The following is a 26098-nucleotide window of genomic DNA, read 5'->3' as shown; positions in this document are numbered from 1 at the left end:
CCTCTTTCAAAATCCTTTCACCAATTCCCCAGATTATTGGCAAAACAAGGGTAGTGGCAGATTCCTTATAACTGTCTTCCTCTTCTGCATCAATTATGTGTCTTTGCGAGGCAGAGCTTTGAGTCAGCTCTCCTTCATTTCTCTCTTCTGGTTGCTCCCAAGGGAGAGTGTCTCTTGGTAATAGGAGCTACATCAGTTCAGAGAAGAATACAGTTTTGTTCCCTTCTCAAATGACATATGACTATCAGGCATCTCATGAGTTCTCTGAGTGGGCACATGAATTGAACCTTTTAGGAGTCTCGGTGATTAATGGTCTGATGGGTGGGAAGCAGACGCTCGTTACAGGTCTCGGGGATCTGCTTGGTGGAATTAAATAGCTGCCATGTTAGCGATGCCCTTTTACCCTTCTCAGCTCTCTTGCGAACGTCACCAGCGCCGCACGAGAAAGGAAACAAAGTTCACCACAGGGTGGGTTAGGGGATTTTTTTACTTTTGTTTTTGTTGCCCGTGTGTTGTTGTGTGGGCTTTTTTTACAGCGCAAGCACAGGGGATGTTTTAATTAGCCCTGGTAGGGTTGTTTCTTGCCTTGTGTGAAACTAATGATCATGGGCACGCTGACATGGCTGCGGTCCTTGTGTCTCAACCTGGCTCCCCAGGAAAAATCTGTAATGCTGCTGGTGTCTGCGGATAGGGCTGGATCCCAGCGCCGATGTCAAGTGGGGACTTTTTCCTAATGTAGGCAGTGGTCCACAAGGAGCTGATGAAGTCCATCAAACTCACATCGCCAACAGCTAGTAGAAAGTTCAGCTCTACTCTGCTTGGACCAGCCCTGAGTTAGAGACCAGAAGGGGAAAAGGCTTTTTTTGCTTGGTTACTTGACATCGCGTGGCCAAGTGTAACATACTGAAAGCACAAACGCTGGGATGCTGCCAGGAAGTGATGCCTGTTCACCAGTTCCCCGTGCAAATAGCTGTACAGTCCTGGCTTTTGCAAGACAAAGCGTTTTGCTTTGCTTTACTCCAAAGAAAGCTCAGAGCAGGACCAGAGCAGGTGCTGGCATTCACCTCCAAACCCTTTCCTTTTCTAATTTTTGGGACATATACTCCTCTGTACCTTCTAGCCTGGTACTGATGAAGTGCAAGCATTTCCATTCACAAACCTTGCACTTGTCCTAATTCTGACAGTGTGAAATTTCCATGTATGAATTTTTACCTGAGTGCTCACTAGTGGATTATACAACCAGTGCTTTAAACTGGCAGTGACAGCTAATTCCTGGTCAGCAGCAAGTGCTAGGTTTGTTTCTAAGGAAAATATCGTGAAGCAAGGGGGAGGTTTGTTGGTTTGTGTTTTTTTTTTAAGTCTTGATGTTCTCTATTAGACTGTTTTTAAACATCAGCATGTGTTCTTTTTCTTTGATGTTTTTCACGGAGAGGATTCTGCCTTCCACTTCAACAAAAGTCCCATGTTCCTCTTACGCCGTTTTATGCTGCTAATGATGTTGCTTACTCAGATAAATAGGTATATGCGTGCACATTTAAAATGCAACATTGCTCTTCAGCGCACCACTGAAACATAACAGAACTGATCTTCTTTAGTGATCTCCCATGCCAGAATTTTCATGTTTTGAAATTAAAATGGATTCTCCTTATCTTCTCATAGCCCCTTTGATCCATTGCCTGTGGGTGTACGGTGGCAGTAACGACAGAGGACGGGGAAGCCTCAGCTTTGCGCGGCATCATTAGCTCCAGAGCATTAGCAGCATCCCCGTGAGGAACGGCCCTGCTCCGCGCACGCCAGGAGAGCAGCCTGCTTCCCCACGCGTCCCCCTGCGCTCGGTGCCGGGCGGGATGCTCCCCCTGGAAGCACCCCGGGCGTTTCTGCAATGCTCTTCCCTTTTCCCGGGGACCTTTACGGTGTCTCGGCAGTGGAAACTTGGTAGGCATTGCCTGTAGCAATACCCGCTTTCCAGACATCTTTTCCTTCCTCCAGGTAGCACGTAGCTCCAAGGACTAAACTTGGAGATTAGACCTGGGTTTAATCTGGTCTGGGCAACCAGCCTGTACCCGTGCTTGTTTGCAGGTTTTTGTTTTTCCCGGCAGTTCGTTCAGTCCAAGGTATGTCATTCGTAGCTGGTCGCCAGTGGTGAACCAGATAGCTTGAACCTTTCTGCCAGGGCTCTGCATGCAAGTACTGTCAAAACTGTTCTCAGTGATGAGTCAGTTCCTTTTTTTTTTTTTTCCCCTCTTTTTTATTTTAATGACGAGATACAGCTAGTGTACCCATTAGAGTGTGCAGAGGGATGGCATAGAAATGAGGATACACATGTGTATGTATCAGATGTTGAAGAGCAGCGTTCTTGTTATAAATATAGCTCGGCTGTGTTCCTTCTTACATTTCAATTTTATAATCCATTCCAGAAGATTTGGACAAAAATACTGTAGTGTAAGAGAGCATTAGTTTCTGGGTTCTTCAAATAATAATTCTTGGTAAGGAAACTAGTAAATAAACCTTTAAAGGTGGGCAAGATGACATCTTCCCTAGTTCTAGGAATTGGACTTGGGGTATAGATTTATGAAGGGTAAAATAAAGGACAAGTAGAAGCAGGAGCAGAACTGTATGTTTTATTTTTTTAGTTTATTGCTAAAATGTATGAATCGTCCTTTTTTGTTTGTTTTATTGGTGTGATTATATATGATCTATCTTTACATGTATACTTTTTAGACCTGGCGGGCCCACTGTGATTAAATGTTTGCTTTGAATACGTGTCCAGCGTGTTAACTTTTCACAGCGGAAAGTTGTTAAATTCATTTTTATACAAGAGAGGGAAAAAAATAAAGGGGGGGGGGGGGGGGAAGGAGATTGTTAAATGTATGGAAACCCTTATTGGCTGAATTATATAACTGAATTCATTCAACATGCTCGGTGTATCTTGTTCTCCTTTCAGTATTGCCACTCTGTTCATCACCCCTTTTAGTGCTTTAGGCATATGGCATGCAGTACATCCAGGGAAGTGTCAACAATATGGCATATGTTATACATACTGATCTTGATACACCGTAGAAAATAATGGGCCTAACTTTAAAAGGCACGGTGCTAAGAATAGAGCGTGCTGCAACATGCAGACAGCGAATCCGCCATGAATGTCATGTTTGAAGACAAAAAGAGCTGTATTTTTCATTACTTTTGTGGCTTGGTTTGTATTTTGGCGTTGCCGCAAATGAAAAATATTACGGTCGGATGAGCATGGGCTGGATCTTCCCCCCGCCTGATGCTGGTGCCGCGGACTCTGCGGAGACACGGGGCTCAGCTCGCCCGGGGATGGCGGCAGGGTGGGCACGGGTGTGCGGGCAGGAGGGAGCAGGCAGGGAAGGCAGGGAGCTGTGGGACCCCAGCGCCCCGGGCTGCCCACCTGAGCCGAGGTGGGGACGGGCAGGGACGTGGGTGCTACCGGCACCCATCCGCGGGAGGAGGGACGGGGACAGAGGATGTCCCGATGCGTTTGCAGGAGTCATTAGAGGGTCGCGTTAGCTCACCGCTTAGCTCTGTCTCCGCGCTGTAAATGAGCCTGCACAAGCAGATTGCCGCGCTTACATTAAAACCACGGCGGTGGAAATGAGTCTTTCCAAAGACTCTTCCAAAGATCTGCCCGTGAGATCAGGGCTCTCTCATCTGGACTCGGAGCAGTAAAACGAAGATGAAACGCTCTGTTTCTCATTTCTGGATCCTGGACTCACTCAGCTCCCCGTTCGTTTCTCAGTGAATCTTTCGTCCCCGGGAACGCTCATTTTTAAATTAGAAAAAAAATTTAAACAGAGGGTCCTTTGAAACAGTCGGCCTGAAAATTGTTCCAGGGAGTTTCACCTTTAAAGTAAATGATTCATACCGTCGTATAGGTGTACGTATATATATGTACGTCTGCGTTGGTGTTTATTGTGCTGCGCTGGCCTGGCTGGGAAGCTATAACATCTGAAGTGCAGAGAAGCAGTGACTGGAGAAAGAAATATCTTTTTTCCAACAAAGACCAAATATTTGTCTGTTATCTCTACGGCCGTTTTAATGATTCTTGATATTCGCAGCACCGCACAGATCGCCGCACGGATAAAATAGAACAACAAAATATTTATTTTTAATCTTTGTCGAATGCTGAACTTTTTGTGCATGTTTATGAGGGTTAAACATTAATAGCAGATGTTGTTAATGAATAGAAGGCTTGAGCCAGCTTCTGAGACGTTTTAGTTAGTACATGAATTTTCTGGTTGATGACAATACTTGTAACATGCCTAATTATGAAGTAGTGTTCTAATCAAGCCTTGAATAACTGAAGAATTTCCCCTCCTCTTTTGCGGTTATTTCAGTGGCACACGCAGAGATCGCTTCAGTGCCTGTGCTTATTCTTAGTGATTTTTCTTTTCTTAGAACAGTCATTGAGGTTTTTTCCCCCCAAGAAGCACATTTATTTACGCTGAATGTCGGCGCAGGGACGTGCACGCGCGTGCACGGAGGCGTAGGCGTGCACGGCACATGCGTCCCCTCCGTCCCGTCCCCACCAGCAGCTGAACTGGTGCCAGCCTCTGAAGTTGTTGTCCCAGTTTGTCACACTTCCAGGTGAAGTACGTGAAAGTGATTATAGGTAATAAATATCTTTTTTTTTTAAACTTATTGCAGAGGCAGTTTTTCCCCTGTTAATGAGGGTAATTTGACTTGGTTGAAGGATTGCAGTTCTTAAGAATTAATGCAGCAATCCAATTCAAAGATTTAAAGAGATCTAAGATTTTTCACAGGTCGTGTGCTAGTGAATGTGCTCCTATCACATAGCAGCTAATGGACTTGAACAACAGTCTGTCATTTACTGTTACCTCAGTGTATAGCAGCTTTGCCCTTGATAGCGAGTATACTTTCCCAGCAGTGCAGGTTATTTAGTAGTGCGGTATATTTGTAACACTTTTAAGAGACAGTATCCTATTTCTAACAGCCCTAATTACTGGATAAAGCCAGGTTACCTTTCTGACTTTCTTAATTACCTGTTTGGATCCTAATCGGCGTGAGCCTCAAGTATTTCATGCTCTAATAGCCGACTCCTCGGTTTTTGGGGGTTTGTCTCTACGTACACACGTATACAAATTTCGGTATTGCATTTTCCCTGTAACAATGCTCAAAGGTTAATTCCGTAAATATGGGAGTGTTAGGCTATAGTCTCCATAAGGCCCCGTTATTTTTAGGGATGCATTATTACCTTTTAACGGTGTTTTGTAATGACTTATTTGTAAATGCTCTTGGAAATGCTCTGATTTCTTGATCCTATTATGTTCCTGGTTATGAAAAATCCTATTTTAAGGTAATTAGAAGGATTCTCTTCTATTTAAATGTGTGTTCTCTAGACAGTGTCACTCTATATACTCTGCACACAAGAACCTTTGTTCCTTAATTAGAAAAAGGACTAGAGCTCATTAATTGTGGGTACAAAGTGATGTCTGCTCAAATGGAGAAGCAATAATACAGTTTAAATAATGATTGATCCTACATTTTAAGTCTTACACTATTTTGTACTGATAGTGATAAATAAGCAACATATAATGCAGGTTCCAAGGCATCGTGTTCCAGATTTTTATTGAAAGATCTCTTTTTTTGCAAGGATAAACCTCTGTCGGGCACAATAAATAAAGGATGGATGGTACATACACAGCGTCTGCCATTTAGAAAAGTCAGCATTTGTCAACAGTCGCACTGTAGTGATAGCTGAGATGCTGGAGTTAACTCCACCCCGTACTTTAGGAAATGAAATAATTGTGGTAGCTGTGCAGTCAGAAGCCGTTTGGATCTTGGCCTTTACAGAGCTATTATTGTGATGAAAAGAATATTTTAATTACTGCTCGCAAACAAGATGAGTTATAAATGTTTGAGCAGTTTGCAGGGTGTTGTTTTGGAGGATGGAGACAAGTGTACTTCGTTCTCTGAATTTTACTGTCCCCCTGCCATCCACTTGGGAGGAGAAGGACGTGGCTCGGGAAGTTAAACCCGGCACCGTTTACCAAAAGGCTTGGGTTTATACGATGGCCAACGAGGGGTGGTCTGAGATGTGCCCCATGCATCGCCCGAAGGCAGGGCGAGCTCCCAACGAAGGCCGTTCCCAAAAATCGGGAGCGTGTTGGCGCTGAGCTTGGTGGTCTCGCTGCCAGGGTGGGATGCCGGGACAGCGTCTGTGTGGGCTTGGAGTTTGGGTCTTTTGTCATCTGAAGCTTTCCAAAAGTCAGTGCCTGCTCCTCTCCTTGCCCCGCCTTGCCTCAAAGACTTAAGAAAGAGAAAACCGGTCTCATTTTTCTAACCCTAACGAAAACATGCGCTAACAAGGCAAAGCGTTTCCTATGTGAACAATAGAAAAGTTGGAAGCCGGAGTCATTAGGCTTGGTTTTCCTGCTGTAACAGTTTCGCGAATCAAAATGGTGAATGCTAGAACGGGGTATATATTTCACTCGAAGCATTTCGGCGCTGAAAGAACCCCAGAAAATGGGGGTTTTCCTGGTACCTTTCTCTGCTGTATTCCTCTTGGTGGGAAAGAAAAATAGTTTTTAAAAGATAAAACCCCTGTTCTTCAATTGACTATGCAAAAATCTTATTGCAGTATTTATTCCAAACCTGCACACATAATGTTCAGTCAAGGAGAAAACAGCAAAAAACAGTTGTTGATGGACTTAGCAGAGAACTGGATTAAATAAGCATTAGTCTACTGAAGCTGATTACAGGAATATGAAAATGCAGTATCTTAATGGTACATATTTTCATGTGGCAGCTCAGTTGCCTTTCATTTTGCAGCTAATATGTCTATTCTTATGAGTCATTTACTTCTTTAATTACCTTTTGCAGGCAAGGCACCATGGTATATTAATGTGAATGATTTTTACTGCCAGTTTATCATACAATGCCCCAGAAGTTGAAAGGCGTAATTGACTTGGAAGAGCAGCTCATGAAGGAAACAATATTTAGTTGACAGTTTTCCTTGTACTCTCTGTTGACGTTTATGAGTTTACACTATGCTAAAGGAGTAATAAACACAATTTTCTTTCAATAACAGGAAAGAGTCGCTTTTAAAATACATTTGTGGAAAACAGATTCGTTCATTTCTTGAATAACGTAAAATAATGCGTTTCCAGTGATGAGAAGTATAGAAGATTGTCAATTGAATTAAAGCTCGGAAGGTACATTTATAACCTGCCTTAGAGCGTTAAAAGATATTAGGGTGCATATGAATCGAATCAATTTAATGAATATTTAAATTATACACAGATTTGGATAAATCACATTCAGATCTGCATGCTAGATTACTTGGTGGCCTTCTCTTGCTGTCAAGTGCAAAAGTTTGAAGTGGGAATTCGAGGGACGGAGGCTGTCTTTCCGGAGATTGAAAAACACTCGTCAGAAAGCTCCTGATAAACCCCGATTGGGGGATTATTGCAGAAACTTTCTGTAACTTTCCTGAAGCCACAGGCTTGAGAAAGGTTTAAAATCAGCTTTGCAATCCGTCAAAGTCCATTTTCTTCTGGAATGTTACTTTTATTGAAATGACCTTGTCAAATCGCAAATTCTTTTTTTGGGTGGTTCCCCCCCCCCGAGCATCCCCAGGACTGTCCGCACGCAGGTATGATTAATCACCCCATCCCGCTTTAATTAATTTAAAGGCGCACATGCCCAGGGCGGGAGCGGGAAGCCGGCTGGCGAGGCGAGCGCTTCCTCGCTCGGTTTGCAGAGAGTTAAACTTTTCACAGTTTTCCCCGATTGTTTGCAGTTCAGCCCTCTGCAACATAATGAAAGTTTTCTAGCCATCTGTTGTTAAGCTGGCGGTGAGCAAGGCCAGTATATCCAAACAAAGTGCTGGCCTGCTGTAAACTGAACCTGTCAGTTGAGCAGAGCTGGGCTGACCTCCCCCAGGCGCGGGGCGGCCGGCGGTACCAGGCACCGGCTGCCTGCTCCGCTTCGGGGGAACTACTTGGGGGGACCGTGTTTACTTTTTCCACTTAGCGTTCCTCCCACAGGCTCGAACTAGTTTATACTAAATCTTTAAATTGACACTATTTTTTTTTTTTAAATTTCTCAACTTTTTCTTTCTTCTTTTTTCCCCTTTTTTTGAGAGAGATACTGAAAAAAAATCTATTAAACCCCCACGGCGGCTGGAATTTGAGCTTCTTGGAGGTGTTGAGGGGGGGACAGGACAGCAACTCGGTGCGTGCGTTGTCTCTCAACAGAGAGAGGCATGTTCCCAAGTATCCCGGCTTGCTTTCTAGCTCCTATTGTTCCCTTTGTTCTGTATTATTTAAGATCAGTTACTCATTTGCTTCTGAGGATTGGGAATAGCAGGCAAGGAAGAGCAAAGTGTCCAGGGTCTATTGTCTTCCTGCGAACCACGGTCGCATCCAGAAGTGGCTGGAGCAGCCTTCCTCCTGCTTCTGTTCGCTTCTGCCCGGGGTGGGGGGAGAGAGTTCCAGCACGAGGTACTGGAGAATTTGAAACTTTCCGAGCAGAATTGCAAAGATCGGGCTGGAAATGCCCTTTACTTGCAAGGCTGTGGGGTTGGGGGTTGTTGTCCTTTCTCGTTGGTACAAAATAACGCGCTGGTTTGGCCTCCCCTCCTCTGCCTCTGTGCTTTTTCCAGTCTTGTTCCTCAGATCGCCTTCCCTTTTTCCTACCTACGTAAACACTAGTTTATTTATTCCTATTTGTCTGGGAGGTGATACATGTCATTTCCCTGCTAATATTCACCCAACGCAAGCGATTTTAACCGTTTTTAAAAACTGGCAACGAAACTGGAAGTGCTTGTGCCAGGAGAGCGAGTATTAGGTATTACCTGTTTTCTGTGTTTGTGTTTTGGACTAGACTTACAGTAAATACCTTTATGCTACCGCTACTGCCAAAATCAGTCTTTCTGCTTTGTTTTCTATACTTGGGCTATACCTACTCGCCGGTCTTTGGCTGTTTTCAGGTGTGTTTTACTTGCCTCATGATTCTTGGAAAGCAAACCTGCTTCTCAGTGACCCCAAATGCTGCAGTTCTCTAGTCTGGAGGAATTTTGCCTGAGGAAGAGCCGCCGAATTTGTGCCATGCGTGAAACCAAGCTGCGTCTTTGAAAAAGCGCATTGCAGCCGGTCCGTATCTTTGTGGTGTGTAGGAAATGTACTGGAAGCTCTGGAAAAGTAGTAAAGGTCATTAAAAGTCGTACTTTGCCTTTCCAGAAGATCCCACCGAGGGCTCGTGCTGGTCCCCCACCGGGAGGGTGGGAGCACCCAGCTGAGGGGATGCAGCGGGGAAGGTGTTTCAGGTTACATCCCTTGCCACGTGTTTTTGGGGCAAAAGGAGTATGACAGTGGTGAAAACTGCTCAATTTTAAATTAAAATGACTGCACTTCCCTAGGAAACCCCATCCAGCTCTAATCTGTTTGTAAGGTGACTGACACATAAAGTGCTTTTTGTTTTAAGGTAGAGGGAAATGCATTCAGGATAGAGTTTCTGGTATAAATGTCAGGTGCAACGCCGTGCATGCTCACTCAAAAAGTCAAGCAGATAACCTTGGCATTTAGGGACATTGCCTTGTATAAAATGAAATTGTATTTTGTTTTTAAAAAAGGAGGACTACATTAAGAGGTCACCTATTAGCTGTGTTTTTGCTAGCTGTCTGAACCTCAGCTCTACTGTCTATTAAACTCAAACCACTATGTAAACATTCCTGTGTTGTTCCTGGTCTCTACAATGGCCAAGGGGATCAGGTTTCACCTGCCTGCACATCTTCAAGCAATTAAAGCAATTAGCTTGAAGCCATTTCACATTCAAGGTCTACTGTGACATTCAAGTCCAGAAGAAGTCTAGGGGAAAAGGAAAAAAAAGACGACCGGAGAAGGGCCGCTGTGCAGCACAGGCACACAAATAACCTGCCACGGGGTTTTTGGACTTCGAGCGACTTCCAAATGCGGTCGAGAGGCTTTGCAGCGGGCATGCAAAGTTGCTGCCGCGAAAGGGAGAAGATAAAGAAAAAGCGCCTAATGATCCTTTAAATTACAAGCCAAGTTTTGCCTGTTTTGCACTGGGAAGGGAGGGGCAGGAGAGAGAAATAGCAACCTGATTTGGAACGATGTTTGTGTGAAATAATGCGGTGTTGGTCTCATTTACTGACATTTCTCCTGGCATGGAGATCGTATTTTTCTTCTCATTTAGGTGGGGATTTATATTTGGTGTTTACATTGTAAAGCTGCACTCATTCTGGCTAATGTATCCGTTACAATGACATTCAGCGTTGAGTTTAGTGATTCCAGCAGTAAGTCTTGAAAGCTGCTATTTTTTAAAAGGTTGGAGCAGATTAGTGGTGACCTTAAAAGATTAAACTAGTACAGTTTAAAGATAAATAATCAGCCTTTAGCACATTAGATAGCTACATAAGCATGACAGAAGGTGACTTTCTTACAACAGTTTCAGAATCCAGGAAGCATTTTTACATTTGTAACTTGGCTAAGGCAGGGAACGGTGTTTTGCAGAAAGCGAGACATGAACTGATTGCACCACTTCAAATTGGTTAATACAGTTTTAAATCCACAGTTTTCCTGTTGGTTTTATTATGGAGAAGAGGCTAATTTTAAAAGCTATGCCTGCTGCAAAAGAAGATCTTGCTTTGCTGTCCTGGAGGGTGTTCTTAATCAGAAATAACCGCAGGCTAAATTATAATGTGGAATCCTGCTGCCCTTTAACCTAGCACTGCTGCTCGTTCAGTGTTTGTTAACAAACAGCTCTAAGTACAAAATTGTTTGAGAATTACTTTTTCATTATATTTGCTGACTTCAATTAGAATAAGAAGCTTATTTGGGGAAGAAAAATTAAAAATGTATGGGTTTCCAGAGAAAGTTTCAGCAATTGTTTCCCGGCAAGTGTCGTCTTCGGAACGTAGCTGCGGACTCCGTGGCGCACGTAATGCAATTTAAATAAAATTATCTCCTGGACTAACATTTCTGTACCGGTGGGAGAGGCAGAGCTCAAGAGCATCCCAAGACTCAGCCCTTGGAAAGACGTACAAGCTAAAATGGTGGCAGGGGCCGAGGCCAGGGCCCCTCTTGCGTCTTGGCGGGGGGATGCGATTCCCGTTTCCCACTGACGAGGCGCAGATTCCCCATCCTTCCCCATCCCTGTGGGGTTTTGGAGGGCTGGGCTAGATGCAAGTGGCACGGTGTCCTGTTTTTATTTCACTTTGAATAACACGTAATTGAAACGTACACTCGGCAAATTAATTGGTGAGTTGAAGGTAAGAACTGCTGAGTTAGTAGAGATGGCACAAGTCCTTCTTTTTTTTTTTTTTTTTTTTTTCTTTTCCCCCTGAAGTTTACGTGCTGGAGTGGAAACGCTGTGGTACTCAGAAAGGAGGTGATGCCTCTGTAAAGCAGATCTTTCCAATTTTTTTTTTTCCTAGCTTAGTCTTCTGTTTCTATGATCTGCCTTTTGAACTGTTTTTGTGGCTGATCAGTTCCACCTAATATGTCTCTTGATTTCTGCTATTGTAATACTCAGACGACATGCTGTTCTCTTCATTTTTATAAGCTTTAGATGCTCCTGCCTGTCATACTCTGGCGGTTTATCTTCAGCGTCTGGATTTGCTTTCAGACTTGCATGTCTATCAAGCTGCTGTTGCTTTGAATGTGAGATCAAAAGAAGATGAATTCCAGTAAAAAATTTCCTTGTATGAAGAAAAGATTGGGGGCCTATGTAAACATCCCACTGACAGCTCCCAATGAGTTATTTTAGCAGAGCATTAGCACCCAGAATGACAGACAGTCCAAGACTACATGCTAAATAACAAATCAGTCCCTTCAGCGGCAGCAGCACGTTGCCACAACAGCAATACATTTTCTAAAGGAATCCTGTTCCTCTTTTTTATTGAATATGGCTGTTCGACTGCTCATCTCTTCGCGAGCTGCCTCCGAGTGCCAGCCCCACTTTACTTTTTCTTGACAATATCTGTGTCGTGTCACCAATATGACAGAAGACAGGGCTTCGGTAATTGGGTGGGGAGACGGTTAGTTAGTCATCTCGAGTTAAATAGGTAGTTTGTTTTAGGGAGGGGAAGGAGACGACGACGAAGGGAAAGCATCTGCCTGGCTGCTAAAGGCACGCTTTCGGAGATGCTGCGTGCAAGTCCTGCGCCCGAGACAAGTTGCATTTTTTTGGGTGGTTGTTTATATTTCGATTCACGCAGTTAGAGAAAATAGCTCTGAAGCCCGGCCAGCCTCACAAGCCGGTTTTAAGAGCAAGTTACAGCACTGTAGAGGGTAGGACAGTCAAGCTTGGCTGAACTTCTGTGCAAATATGAATTTGCCTAGATGCAGAAGCGAGGTGTGCTTTTTGCCGCTGTTTGGTCTGGTTGGGGACATAATTAGTTCTGCATGTTTCTGCTTACAGACGGGGGGGGGTGTGGGGGGGTGGAATTCAATAACGCAGAATTGCTAGATTTTTGCTCCTGGTGTAGTGCTAAACCCAACTTCGAGATTACCTGCGAGCTCCAGCCGATCTCGCCGCTTCGCGAGGGAAGAATTAGGGAAGGAATGCTTTGCGGTTTCTTTGTCGTTTAGCAAAAGCAGAGGTTGCTACTGTGGAGGCAGAGACCCGGTGGCTGCTGGCGAAGGGCAGTGCTCCAGCGCCGTCTCCCTCCAGCCTGCGCTCCGGCTGCACAGCACTTCCTGTTTATTCAAACATCTTTTTACCATTCTTCAGCCCCCGCTTCACAGAAACAGCCAGAAACACATCTCCAGCGTGAAGACGGAAATCTAAAGGCAGACAGTAAGAGCTTACTCTGTTAAACTCTTCATTTTCTCTGCGAGCGCTCAGAGAAAAGGAGCGCGCAGGCAGGGCTGAACTTTTAACTTGCTGCCTTGCGCGGGCAGCTTGGCAGCGCGGGAGAGGGGAATTGCTGAGGTTTAAAGCAAAAGAAGCCGGTTCAGGTTGTTTACTGTGGTGTTGACGACGAGGGTGGGTTTTTTGGCACGGCTTCGGAGAGCCGTGGCGAGGACTAAGTCCTCTTTCGGGGCGCCCGACGCCTCGCGATGTCCCTCTGGAGCGGGAGCAGTCGTGTGTCACCGTCCCTGCTGCTCGCCGGCTGCTGTGGCTTCTCCTCGCACTTGCACAAGTGGCAAAAAAAAGCCCCCAGAACACCCCCACCTCCCCCCTCCAAAAAAGAAAAAAAAAAGGAAACGTGGCTGCTGTTCTGGGCAGCAAGAGAGGTGCAAGCCCACCGAGTCGCTTTTTGTTTTCCGCAAATTGTTTGCATCGTGGCTCTGGCACCGCTTGCGAACCAGCCTCGCTGATATTTGTACCAATTTCATGCTAATAAAAATCAGGCTGCTGAGACAAGCATGGCTATTATCTCATTCATATTACTATTGTTTAGACCTGTGGTACTACAAAAGGAAAGGGAAAGCGTGCTCACGCCGGGTAATGGTTGTTAACTTCTCACGTGAGGGATTTTCTCTGCAGTTTTTCAGTATTAATGATTGTTGTATGAATGGTCTTCAGGGGTTGTTGGAAGATAGCGTGGATCCTCTGGGTAATCCGTGTTGCAACACGTATGCTGGATTCTTCCCTCTCTGTTCAAACGACTAAAAAAACTACTTGATATTTCTCGGGTGTTTCTCCCCCCCTCGAAAGTCCACTGAAATAGCAGGTAACTTTTTTTTCTGGTAAGCATTCATGGTGTTCATATAGTGTGAAACATAAGAGAAAATGGAAAATATGCTGCCTGCCCCATGGAGAAAACCCATCCTCCTCGAGGCTTTTCCTGCCTCTCCGAGATCCAAATACACTTTAAAATTTTAAGCTGTAAACCCCCATCTTCCTAGAAAAGAGAGTGAGAGAGAGAGAGAAATCAAGCTGTGTGTTCAGCCAAACCGCAAGTACAACAAACATATTTTTAAAATATATTGCTAGTCTAGCTTTTTAATGTTCAGAAGTTGTTCTACTTTGCAGGGAAAAAAAAAAAATGGTGTTTGCAACTGCCTTAAGGACAATTTGTTTAACAGTAGGAGTAATTGCATGGGGAAAATGGAAAGAGTGACTGAAGTTATTTACTCAGATGTTAGTGTAGGTGTGGGGCAGAAAACTCACTGTGGGAACAGTGGGCTGCTTTTCTTGGTATCTTAGTCTATTTGATGACCATCAAATTTCCCAGCTCACTGGTTTTGTTTTTTCTGGATGGCATGTTTGATTATTTATCAGAAGGGAAAGGGAGTAGCTGAAGCAAATAAACATGTGACCGAGCTGTGTTTTGTTTTCCACTCAGAAGGCCGTGCCCTTTAACAGATATACAGAAAATAATAAACGTATTGTTTTATGATAAAAGGAAATTATGTGTGTCATTTTCTTTAGCCAGGCCGTTAACCCCTTGTGTTCAGTGGTCTCCGCCTTCTGGCAGCTTATTGGGTTTGCAGCTGGGAATTAGAGGCACTTAAAACCCCCTCTTGTGCGGAACATTTCCATGGATTACTGCTTCACCCCTTTGGATTTGCTGGATTTATTGCGTGGTCAGTTCTGCCTCAGCGCGTCCCCGGTCCTCTCCCCAGTCCTGCCTGGGGTACGACTGACTGAACGAGAGGCACTTTGAGTTTGTGGAAGGGTGCTGACTTCTGAAGAAAACCTGGGAGAGTGCTGCTGGGATCTTTCTGCCGCCGATGTCGGTGTCTGTGCAGCTGTATTTTGGTCCGTTGTAGATGATGTCAGTTTATGTGATTCTTGTTTAAATGCCAGGTGTCTAGCATGTAGCGTGTAGTATGTCCTTGGCAATACCAGCTTAGGACAACGCTCATTATCTTCCCTGAAAAAAAAAACAACAAAACAACAAACCTATAAACTAAATCACTGTCAGGAAGTAAAATACAGGTTTGCCTCGTCTCTGGGAAGCATGTTGCATGCTTTAGCTGCTTTTATGGGATTAAAAGAAACAAGTTAAGACTGTCATGCACATGAAAGGAAACTGAGATGTGGTTTGTTTCACATTGTGCAGGTAGGTATAAATTTAATAGACTGACTTGCTTTCAAAATCTCTCTTTGTCTCCCCGAATCGCATGTCAGTTCCAGCGCGGTGATGAGCTCCGTGGTCCGTAATAGCGCCTGACTGCCGCTGCCCCGCAGGTGCCGTATCGGCAGGAGGGTCGTCCTCCTCCTCGGGGATGTAGGTTCCCTCTACAGAACGGCTTCAGATCATAAACAAGGAAAATTTGCCTGACATCTTGAAGTTGCGTTCAAGTATGCGCATCGCTGGTGGGTCTGAGGAGGAGGAGGAGGAGGAGGATGCTTCGCCTGCCAGCTCGGGGGGTCAGCGCTTGGTGGGGAGCCCAAATGAGTGGCAAGGACCCCGGATTGGGTGGCAGGGACTGAAGCTGTTGGTTTGGTTTTAAAGGAGGAAAAAATGGCGGTCAAAATACCAGGGAGGGGAAGGGCTGGCGAAATAAGGACCTGAAACTTAAATGTGATGCGAAGAAGAAAGAGGAAATGAGCAGCTTGGGGCCAGGTGACGTGGGCAGGGGCCGGCCCGGGGGACATGGGCAGGCACCCCGTGCCTGGCGGCTCCCCGACGGTCGAGGGGGCACGGAACGGGCTAGGGAGCAGAGTTTGGGGTCGGCAGTGCGGGATGGAGGGCCCCGAGAAGGCAGAGGGGCAGGAACATCCATCAGACACAGGGTCTCTTCAGCCCTGGCTGTAGTCCTTGGGCAGAACCTTGTGAAGGACAGTTAGAGGACCTGTCCACTGGGGAAAGTTTCCTCCTAGCCTCCAGCGATTAAAGGTTGGCTCGTGTCCTGAAGCAGAAACGTTCGTACCCCGATTTATATTTTTATCTTTCCAAAGGTAGCTGTAAATGCCCTCATTACTATCTGTGCAAGTGTCTAATCCTTTCTCTGCATCCTCCCCATGCTCTTGGCGCTGGTGATCTCTTGTGACAGTTAAGTTCCGGAGAGTAATTACAAGTTGTCTATTAAGAGAGGGGAAAAAAAAAAAAAATCCCTTTATCTGCTTTTTTTTTGTTGTTGTTGTTGCTTCCTGACTTCATTCAATGTCCCTTTTCTCTTGCGTTATGAGAAATGGCAAATATCGCCAGATGTACCTTCTCAGGCCGAGTCACAATTTGTGTACTTTTATCATCTCCTCTCTTACTCATCTCTCGCTAAACTAAACACTCCCACCCTTATCAATCTTCCCTCGTATCTGCCGAGGCCTCTAATAATTTTTGTCGCCTCCATCTGAACCTCGCCTATTTTTGCTTTACCAGAACCTTTTAAAATTAAGGTTTTTAGAAGCTGTTCTAAATTAGGTTGTGCCATAGGCTTGAAGTGCAGAGACGTGATTTGCAGCATCAGTTTCCCGTGTTTTGGGCTGTCCTAACGTTTCGTTTCCTTCATTCACCCAACAGCAGCGACCGCCCGATGGTCTGTGGTGAGATGCCCATGGTCAGGGGCTTTATTTCATAGGTGCAAGTTTGTCAGACAGTGTTTTGGAAAACAACCTTAAAATATGTTCCCTGTTTTGTTGACCACACAGGGAAGCGTGCAAGCAGCTGTATGCAATATACTATTTATGTTGTAGCAACAAAAAGGCACTCTTCCTTCTCCCCCCCCCCACCTTACCCCTCTTCTCTATTAAAAAATATGAGAACTTCCCGTGCTTTTGACATCCAAGAAAAATGCAGCTCAGCAGTGAATAGTCCTCCAAATATTCAAAGGTCTGGTTCACTTTTGGATAAACACAGTAGTTCAGAATCTGATCTCGAGCCTACAGAAACGAGCTGGAAATCCCATAAGATTTTTTTTTCATCACTCAGACATAGTTCAGTTCTGGTTCACTTTGCACGGGGAGCCAAGATTTGTATCCTTTCTCATTTTACCAGGATGTGTTGGCCCATCCCTCCTTTCTTGCTGGTACAGACCGCTACATGCTGTGAATCCTGACATGCCAAAATAAAGAGAGCCATTTTTAATGTTTGGGAACTTTTTGCCAGATGCTTTTTAAATGGCTTTGATGAGTCTTGACTGTGACTCTTTAAAAGAAGAGACAGAAGGTGTTTTTACAGTGTAACCGCCTGAGGATTTCGTTTGCGCCTCAAGAACGGGATTTTTGTAGCCGTAGTCGCTGTTGTGGCTGGTTCGGGGTTCGCAGGTTTCTGGGGTTTGCAGAGTTTGACTTCTTACCCTACCGCCTCTTGCTCCCTGCCGTCCCGCTGGCGTCTCCGCGTAGTTGAAGAAAATACCTCACCCAGCTTTCCCCCCACGCTGGTGGAATTCTTGAATCAATTACAAAACGAAAATTAGGTGTTTGGGAGGCAAATCCCTGTTGTCCCCCCGTGGTGCAGAGCTGGGGTAGCAGGCAGGGACCCCCGCCAGCAGAAAGAACCTCAGCGCACACAAGGACGAAGTGTAGCAGCGCTGGGGCACCGGCAGCTCCACGCTGTGGGTTTGAAGAAAGGGTTTCTGTTTCCAGTACCTTTTTCTGGAGGGGATCTCCTCAACTGATAGCCAGGATCTATTCCAGAGGAAAGAAACAGCCTGCTGGAAGAAAAAGAAAGACTCATCTTCTTTCCTTATGACTGAACTATTCTAGGAGATGCTTCAGCGTGAGGCACGTTGCCAGCTCCCTTGCTCCAAGCCTGCCCCCGCCACATCAGGGACAGGATGTGAGCCGGGGTTTGTACATGCGGACCTCCAGGTCCCTTCTCTTTTTTCAGCATGGGAATCACCCATTAGTCACTTGGCTAGATCAGTCTGCTGCGTCGAAGCGAAGCCTTCAGGGCCAGCTGATCATTTTATTCGAGTAAAGGATTGTAGCTGAAGCTCTCCTCCTTGACGAGCTGGCTGGTAGCCCCTTGGATGGAGCCAGCCTTGCAGAAGAGCTGCAGCTGAGCGAGGCGCTGGGTACAGGCAGCTGGCAGCATCTCCCCTGGCTCACAGCATCCCTCTGCTGCACCCGTGGAGTGGGGTACAGCGTAGATGGAGGAAGATCATTTAATGAAACAAGGAAAGAGAGGACGAGATGGGTTGGGGGTGATTTGATGGGGGCTGACGAGGCAGCTGGACAGCAGGTCCACCTTGGATCCTAGCTGTGTCCCATAGCAGAGCCCCGTGTCCTGCCTGTACTTATCCCCAGGCTTCCCCGCTGCGGTGCTGGGAGCAGTGCTGGGGCTCTTGGCCTTGGCTCGTTTTGGTGCGTGGCACAGAGGGTCAGGATGGTGGGAACGGGGAGGGAGCACGTAGCAGCTCGTTTCCCAGTTCTGGAGGAAGATGAAAGAGCTGGGTACGAATGTCAGAGGGAATAAGTGCTGCAAGAACATCTGCTTCTCTTTTTTGCATCTTCCACATTTTATTCCTCCTCTTCATTTTGGTTCCTTTCCTATTCTCTCTAGTTGGTTCTTCTCACCTCCCCCTGTTCTGTTCCTCCCAGAGGAACAGCACTACCCACTGCTGTCGCTTTGCACTATTTTTTTTTTTTTTCTCCTTTTTGCATACTGCTCCGCTCCTCGCCGTTTTCCACACGTTGTGCGGCTCCTCAGCCTGTCGGAGGAGAGCTGCAGCAGGGCTCCCCTCCAATGTGTCTGCCTCCTACCACCGCTCCTCTACATCTGCTGCTCCAGGAGAAGAGGGTGTCGCGAGAGAGGAGATAGAGGAGGCAGGAGTGGGAGAGACATGAAGCAGCTCCGAAGCTTGGGTGCATCCGGGCTTCCGAGCTTGTGAGCTGCATCTTGCCGCTCTGCTGGGAGCAGCTGTGGAGTGGAGCAGGGTGTGAGGACAGATGGGAGCTGAGAAAGAAGAGAAATTGCTGGCTGAGTCTAAATCCCCTCTCGTCCCACCCGGGAGAAACAAAGGTACTTGCCTTGCGAGACTAAATGGAAGCAAGAAACCCTTCTGAGAGGTGGGCCGTGCCTCTGCTGGGAGAGGCCCCTTTAGCTGCGGGCCGGGCAGTGCCTAGAGCCATTGTGAAACTCGGGGAGCTTGAGATGGTGGGAGAACTGCATGCGTGGGGCTGCAGAGCCCTGCTTTGCCTAAAATGCGGTGGGGAAGGCTTAGCAGCGATCTCAACTGTGCAGGGATCTGGCTATCTGTTATTGCTCGGAGGTCAATACAGAAGGTCTCGCTTCTGCAGTCTGGGACTGGGCTAGCATTATATTTTTTCCAAGGATAGATTTTGCCGTTAAAGTATCTTCTGTCTCATCTCTCTCTGCTTGTTGTGTTGTGTTTTGCTTTTTAATGACCGTAACTGAAATAACGGACAGATTATGATGTTGGCTGGGGACTAACTTTCCAGATTTACTGCTTGGACACTTCAGATGGCCGTGGGACCATCTCTGATTTCTGGGAACGCTTCCTTCTTCCTTTCTCAAGTTGCTTTCCTGATGGGCAGCTTTGTCCACCTGGAAAGGCCCAAAATCCTTAGGAATCTGTAAAAGCACATGGGATTTTGTTTTGTGCCCTTCTTGCAACTTCTGTGTGCGTGCTTCTCCATTTCGGAGGCAGACGATTACTGCACAACTGCCCTGGGAACAGGCAGTCAGACAGGACGCCGGTTTCTTTTGCATCCTCGTGTCTGTTGCTCGTCTGCCCACCCTCCAACATACATACCTTTCCATATGTCCTGCAGTTCCCCGGATCGGTCTTTCCATGCCGGATAAACTTCAGGTGTGGAAACGAGCTTCTTCTGGTATTAGAGGCAGGCCCATTATAGCTGTAGGTCTTCATATTTCATTAATAGCTGATTGATATTAATATCGGTTGGAGCAGATGGGAAGGGAGGAGCTTGAGCTCTTTTTCTTCAGTAGAAATAGGCTGATGATGGAAAAACAGTTGGAGAGTCGCTGTCTTGTTGTACTGGCTGCAGCGGTGGAACAAGTTAGCAAGAGGCTCAATAGGAGTGGATCCTGTTACTGTTTTCCTTATGTACTAATACTGTAAGCAAGTAGATGGCATTTAAGCAGCGTTTCTATTTTTACAGTTCTGCCCTCTTTTTCCAGTGTATTTCCCTTCCTCAGCCCCCTTCCCGAATCGGGAGTTTCTAGCCACATGAAGTCAGAGGCAGGGCTACGTTTTTACCCTTTGAGCAGAACTTGCCTGAAGAGGATGGTAAAACTGGAAGTTTGAGCCGCTTGCGTGAAAATGTCAAATTACAACAGTAACTTGGGTGATAACAGTGCCGGATGTTCTGGGCAAACAACAGCTGGGCAAACAAGTCATGTTCTGTCTATCTTGCAATAAAATTGTCTTGGTCATCTCCGATGTGTGCCTTCCTCCTCCCAGTGCTTAACTAGTTGGGAAACATTAAATGGTTGCCACCTCGTAAGCACAGGGGGAGGGGTTTTCGGTGGGGCTTCCCGCTTACTCTGTGGCATCTTTGAATGAAACAGGCTTGATTCATCTCACAGTGTTGAAATTTTTCCTGGGTTAGGTGTCACCCAATGTTGGCTTCCAAATATCATCCCAAGTTTGTGCAATGTCTCTAAAGCGCAGCATTTCAGTTGCCTTTTCACTGGTCTCTGTTTTATGCCAGAAAATCTCCTTATCTCTGGGTGATTTCCTAAAGGATAAGAAAATACCTCAGCAGTTCACTTACTGTATCTTGCACTTAGGCATAGCACCGAGCAGAATCAAGATGACTCAGTTGGTAGTGAGCCTTTTCTGATATCGTCCTTTCAAATCCCTGTTGGTAGTGACCAAAACCCGTGGCACTCAGAAGATGCGCTTGCTAGGTGATGCTGTTCTTCCTCTTCCTGCGGTAGATGGGAAGATTTCCTGTTTGTGTTTCGGCGCAGAGAGGAGGACGATTGCGGATGCTGTGCGATTAACTGCTGGAGGCCAGCGTTGGCATCTGGGTCTGGTTGTCCCAAGCAGCCGTGACCAGGCTTGCAGGGTCTTCGAGCAGCACAGATAGGCAGCACGTAACGCGGCTGCTGGTCATCACGGTCCCAGATATCCGAAGCACCTCTGTGGTTTTGGGGGCTCTTGGCATCTCTACCTGCCGGTGTCGTGAAGGAGAACTCAGTCGCCTGGATCCACAAACACGAGCTGGTTTACCACGTCCCCCGGCAATTGTTCACTTGCAGAAGTGCAAGCACGTGGCGGAGATTTCGGATGTAACTATGGCAGTGGGGAGGAATGTGTGAAAAGAGCTTGGAGATGTCAGAGCACCCGCTCGTGAGGAGAGGGCCACGTTCGCAGAGCTGTTGGCTAGCAGTAAACAGTCCTGGCACCCTTGTTTCAGGACTTGGCAGCAGCAGGAGTTGAACCGAGTCCAGCTTTACTCTCTACTGCCTGTTCAGTAAGTTGAGGACAAGGCAGATGATTAAGGAAATGTGGGGAAACTGCTACAGAAGCTTTTGGAAAGATAAGAGACTTTGGTCTCCATGTCTGACAGTCTGGCACTTCTCACTAGCATTGAATTCACATGCAAATCAAAGGCAACATCTACTCCCACAGGAAGCTTTATTAATGTACAGGCCTGCTTGCGAATCTCCGTGCTGATGAAGGTTGTGGGACTGACTTCACTCTCAAATTAATTTCCCTGTCTATCCTCCCTGGAGCGCCGTGCAGCATTGGCAGCCTCAGCAGGGCTCCCACGCCGGCACCCGGCGGTGGGCTCCACGCGGGAGCGGTTGCTGCGTGGAACCGGAGAAGGGAGTAGAGGTGCGGCGCTCGTCGGCTTGGATTAAATGGGATGTGCTGGTGCAATGAGGGCAGGTGTCCACCGGGCTTGAACCGACATCAGCAAATTAATTTCATGAAGGCACTCCAAATGAGCTTGAAGTGCTTTGCGTTTAAGAGGAGAGAGGGCTAGTGCTTCCCATACTGAGCTAGCCGTCTGTCATCTTCTACGCAGCCTGTCGTGCGTAAGGCGTGCGGATGAGACTTTGAAGTGGCGGGGGTAGTGCCTGGGCTGAGGCAGGACGGAGGAAAGGCTGGGCAGGGCAATGCGGAAAGGCAAAGGGACCCCGGGTTCACTGTACCACCAAGGACACAGTAGCTGCTTGATGCAGATGTTCTGTAAGAACCAGATCGGAGCTATAAACAACCTTCCACATCTTAAACCCAAGCTCGTCTGATGCTTAGCTTTTATTGCTGTCAGTTATTTCTGAGCGGAAGAGCGACATCTTGAGAGAAGAGACGTGGGAAATGCCATTCCAAGCTGCAATCCCCTGAGCTGTCAGCTTGCCACCATCTTGCCGGCGCCCGCCCCTCTGTGTATCTCCCGTTGCTGTTCCTGTGCATCCTGGCTCCTCGTATCCCTGATGCTCCCTCCAGTCAACTCATTCGTTACCCTCATTCTCTTTTAATCCTTTGCCTCCCCCCCTGCTCCACCCGCCATGCTGGTTCCTCCCTCTCGCCATCGCTGGTCCCACCAGGTCTCAGCACCAGGACGAGTGCCAGTCAGACACGGAGCAGGGAGGTGTAGATGCCACCTCGAGCGGAGAGCCTGCACAAGGGTGGGTGTGCGGGGATGTGGGCGCTGTGCAGGTGGGACAGAGCTCTGGCTTTGCTCCGTCAGAGCTTTGCTCCGTCAGAGCCTTGCTCCGTCAGAGCCTTGCCATTTGTGAGCCTGGTCCCGAGGGCAGAGATCTTCATCGGCATGGGGTCCACCGTGGTGAGGGCTCCTGGTGGCAGCGGCCACCCCACCGAGCTGCACAGAGCTGCACGGCCAGCCCGAGGAGAAAGCAGGCATTTCTTGCACGGCTACTTGTTCTGGGAATCTTCAAAAATTTCTGGCAGCCAATTTTAGTTGTGCAACCTCTCAGCTGCCAGAACGGATAGAATATGATCATATCACATGAAATGCATGCAGGGTCTGCTATAGCAACTGTATTTCAAAAAGACAACACATATGGTGACTGGTTCTTTTTGGAATAATATCTATAAGTTGATGATGTTTTATTCAAAAAGGCTGTAGCTTGAAAGGTTAGGGATGTTCTGATTGTTTAGTGTATGATTAAAGAAAGGCTTCTGTGGTTTTTTTGGCCTATTGAATCTAATTACTGGGAACTAAAATGATCATTTGATTGCACATTTACCTGGAATTATTCTTCTGCAGAGCCAGTCTTAATAATATATAATAATATGTTGCGCTTGTACTGTATAGCGCTTCTTGTCTGAGCAACTCAGAGTGCTTTACAAGTATTCATTAATTAAATAAGCCATACAACACCCCTGTTAAGTAGGTGAGTATTTGTTGCCCATCCCCTTAAGTCTTGTAGGTTTTATTTCTGCTACCTCTGCCCACCCTTGAAGATGCTTTAACAGCTAAATAAGCTAATTCAATAAAAATAACATTTTTTTAACCATACTTAGCACTTCCTGCATAAAGATTTCCTTTGTTGCATTGTATTAATTGGCAGGCTGTAGGGTCTTCTGGTTCTCGATGCTGAACCGACGGCGGGGGTGGTTGTGTGCGTGGGAGCACAGATGCTCGCCTGCCCTGGTCCGTGCCCGTGTGTGGCAGCTCCTCGCACCCCTCGCGGGGACACGGACCGTTTGAGAGATGCTACGGGTGCGCCGAGCTCCGACCAGCTTGAAATGCAAAATCTGATTTTTACCTTCATCGTGCTAAGCTCTGCTTGAAATCGCATCCACCCTTAAAGAGTTTTTCTGATCCAGTGGAGACTTGTTATTAAATTTGAAAGGAGGGCTGGTTGCCAGAGCACGGTAAGGTCTCTCCTCCCCACTTGCCCTGGTGTGCTGGCCGGCAGCGGTGGTTCTTCAGCCCCCCCAGGCAGCCTGGTGCCCCTTCAAAAGTGAAAAGATGGGTCTAGGCCATAAAATAACAAGGTTTTACTGGGGGAATGGCGGATCTGAGTTTGCAGTCCTTGGTGTCAAACCTTTCCCGGCGGTTCTGTGCTGAGATGAAACACTTTGCAACTTGGAGAAGCAAGCGAAACCCGAAGCATATCTGACTCCTTAATTAAATAAGTATTAATTAAATCACTCAGAGAGCATACACAGTAGGAGTGGGGAAGGCTTTTTCCCTCCTTCCGTGTAGGCATCTTGCAAAGGGACTATTTTTCTTGTTTTACATTAATGAAGTCTTCAGCCTTCCCACTTTTCCACCTACACATGTACTGAACGTCTCCAAGGAGACCAAGAAAGCCCGAGTCCGGCGCTGGTGAATCCTCCGGGAGCAGCGGGCTCGGGTCTCGCCAGCGGAGCCTCAGCTGTGCCACAGCCCGTCTTGCAGGGATCAGCCTCTTCCTTGCGGTCCCCTGGCTGGGGGACGGGGAGGGAGCCGGGGCAGGGACTTGCTCCTTGTCCTGCTTTCCCCTGCGTTTCCTCTTGCTTGCTTTTCCCCAGCTGACGGAGAAACCGGGCTTCGTGGAGCAGCTGGCTCTAGTGCCCAGGGATGCTTTTCCCTTGCTTTGCACAAAATTTTGCAATGATCCACCGCCATGTGATGCTCTGCTTAGGCTTTCGGGATCGTGTCCCTCGCCCCTCCATCCCGTGAAGCCGCAGTGTCCCTTTGCTGCTCTGCCCGCTCCCATCCGAGACCCTGCGATGGTCTTAGTGATTTTGGGGGGTGTGAGGTGCTGTCCTCACTTTTCACTGCATTCACTCCAGCTCCTCGCAGCTTCCTCAGCCTTTAGCACGGTACCCCCGGGACTCGACACAGCTCTGCCTGCCGCTGGCTCTCCTCTTCCTCCCACCATAGCCTTCCAGAAACTTCCCTGACTTTCTCTGGTGCTCAGGAGAGCAGACAGCGATATACGACTGCCCTCCTCTGTAAACCAGACCTGACGCCCTGGAGGAGAGGAGCATGAGAGCCATTGGCACAGGAGCCTGCCTGGTGGCAAGGAGGGGTATGAGCTGCTCCAGGCAGGGGATAAAAATAGCTGTATGGTGCTCACCACCGGGATTTCTGCAGTTACTCAGGGTTCCCACACAGGAGATGAACTTCAGGTGCTGCTGTTTTTCTCCATAGTCAAAATGGGAAATCCGGCGGTGGGATATCACCCCATCGCGTGCAAGAGCTGAGTTGCAGGGGGGGCGGGTGTGTTTGTGGAAGCCACTGCTTTCCTTGGTGGAGATGTTTTGGGAGTGGAGCAGTACCCTGTGACCAAGGGGTGCCTTGACCCTACGCCATGCGTGTAGCTCCCCATGCCCTGTCTGCTGTAAACTCAATTTTCAAACCTCTTTCCCCGCAGGCTCTCCAGGTGGCACGGCAGCTTCTACTGCAACAGCAGCAGCAACAGCAGCAGCAGCAGCAGCAGCAGCAAGTTAGTGGATTGAAGTCTCCGAAGAGGAATGACAAACAGCCAGCCCTTCAGGTAAGGGCTCTGCGTGCCTCCGTGAGGGGCTGGGGCTTGTAAAAACTGAATAAACGCGTCTTTCTTGTGAACGTTGGGATGGGACCTCCAGGAGCTTCCTCCCAGTCAAGTCCACAGAGCGGCTGTGGCTGATGTAAGTGGTGTGAAGACCGGTGCTAGTTGCTCTTGAAAATCCCCCCCCACGGCATATTTACAAATCTTGAGTGTGTACTTTTATTAGTATCTCGTAGGGTTGGATCATGACAAAATGGAATAGCTTTTGTTACCGTGTCAGTGTGCATAGGAGATTTGCATTAACATTTCTGTTTGATTGCCGTTCCGTTTGTAGTCTGTGTTCACTCAAACCGTTGATTTGCTGTGTCAAGGATATTGGGAAATACTAGGATATCATATCATCGGCGTGTTTTTTCCCCTTTTATTGTCTGCTGATTTATGGACATCTTCAGAAATAAAATCTAAATATTATCGGGCTTTGTGCTGTTATGAATTCAGAAAGCTAAAACCAATACAGCATTCCCAAACAGAAGATGTGTGCACACATACGCAGCTTTGGAATACATTCTGCTAGTCTTGCGGGATAAATCACGGGAGTTAAAGACAAGAAAGACCTATTAGGTCATGTATCACATTTTCCTTTTTTTTTTTTTTTTTTTTGCTATTCTAGTGTTAGAAATCCCAAGTGATGGTGGGACTACTATTATTTTCCTTCGGATGGTTTTACATAACAAAGCACACGCTCAGGAACTTTCCACTTTAATTCCATCCTCTTGCTCCAAGTAATACTGCTTGTATAAATACTGAGTC

The 26098-nt window shown here is 47.0% G+C and overlaps 1 protein-coding gene across 18 annotated transcripts in view; it reads left to right on the top strand.

The window, feature by feature from the left end:
• The window catches only part of FOXP1 (forkhead box P1), a 390389-nt gene that overhangs the window by 251246 nt on the left and 113045 nt on the right, over window positions 1-26098 (top strand). For 17 of the 18 annotated variants that reach the window (XM_075762434.1, XM_075762440.1, XM_075762441.1 and 14 more), the window contains one exon: window positions 25172-25294. In XM_075762434.1, the coding sequence (XP_075618549.1) occupies window positions 25172-25294 (123 nt within the window). Of the gene's footprint in view, window positions 1-12648; window positions 12802-25171; window positions 25295-26098 lie in introns of those variants that run through there. The other variant, XM_075762445.1, reaches the window with a different exon arrangement.

Source organism: Balearica regulorum, chromosome 10 (assembly GCF_011004875.1).
Source record: "Balearica regulorum gibbericeps isolate bBalReg1 chromosome 10, bBalReg1.pri, whole genome shotgun sequence".
Taxonomy (NCBI): Eukaryota; Metazoa; Chordata; class Aves; order Gruiformes; family Gruidae; genus Balearica; species Balearica regulorum.
Note: the sequence above shows the minus strand (reverse complement) of the source record. Positions and strands in the feature narration are given on the sequence as shown.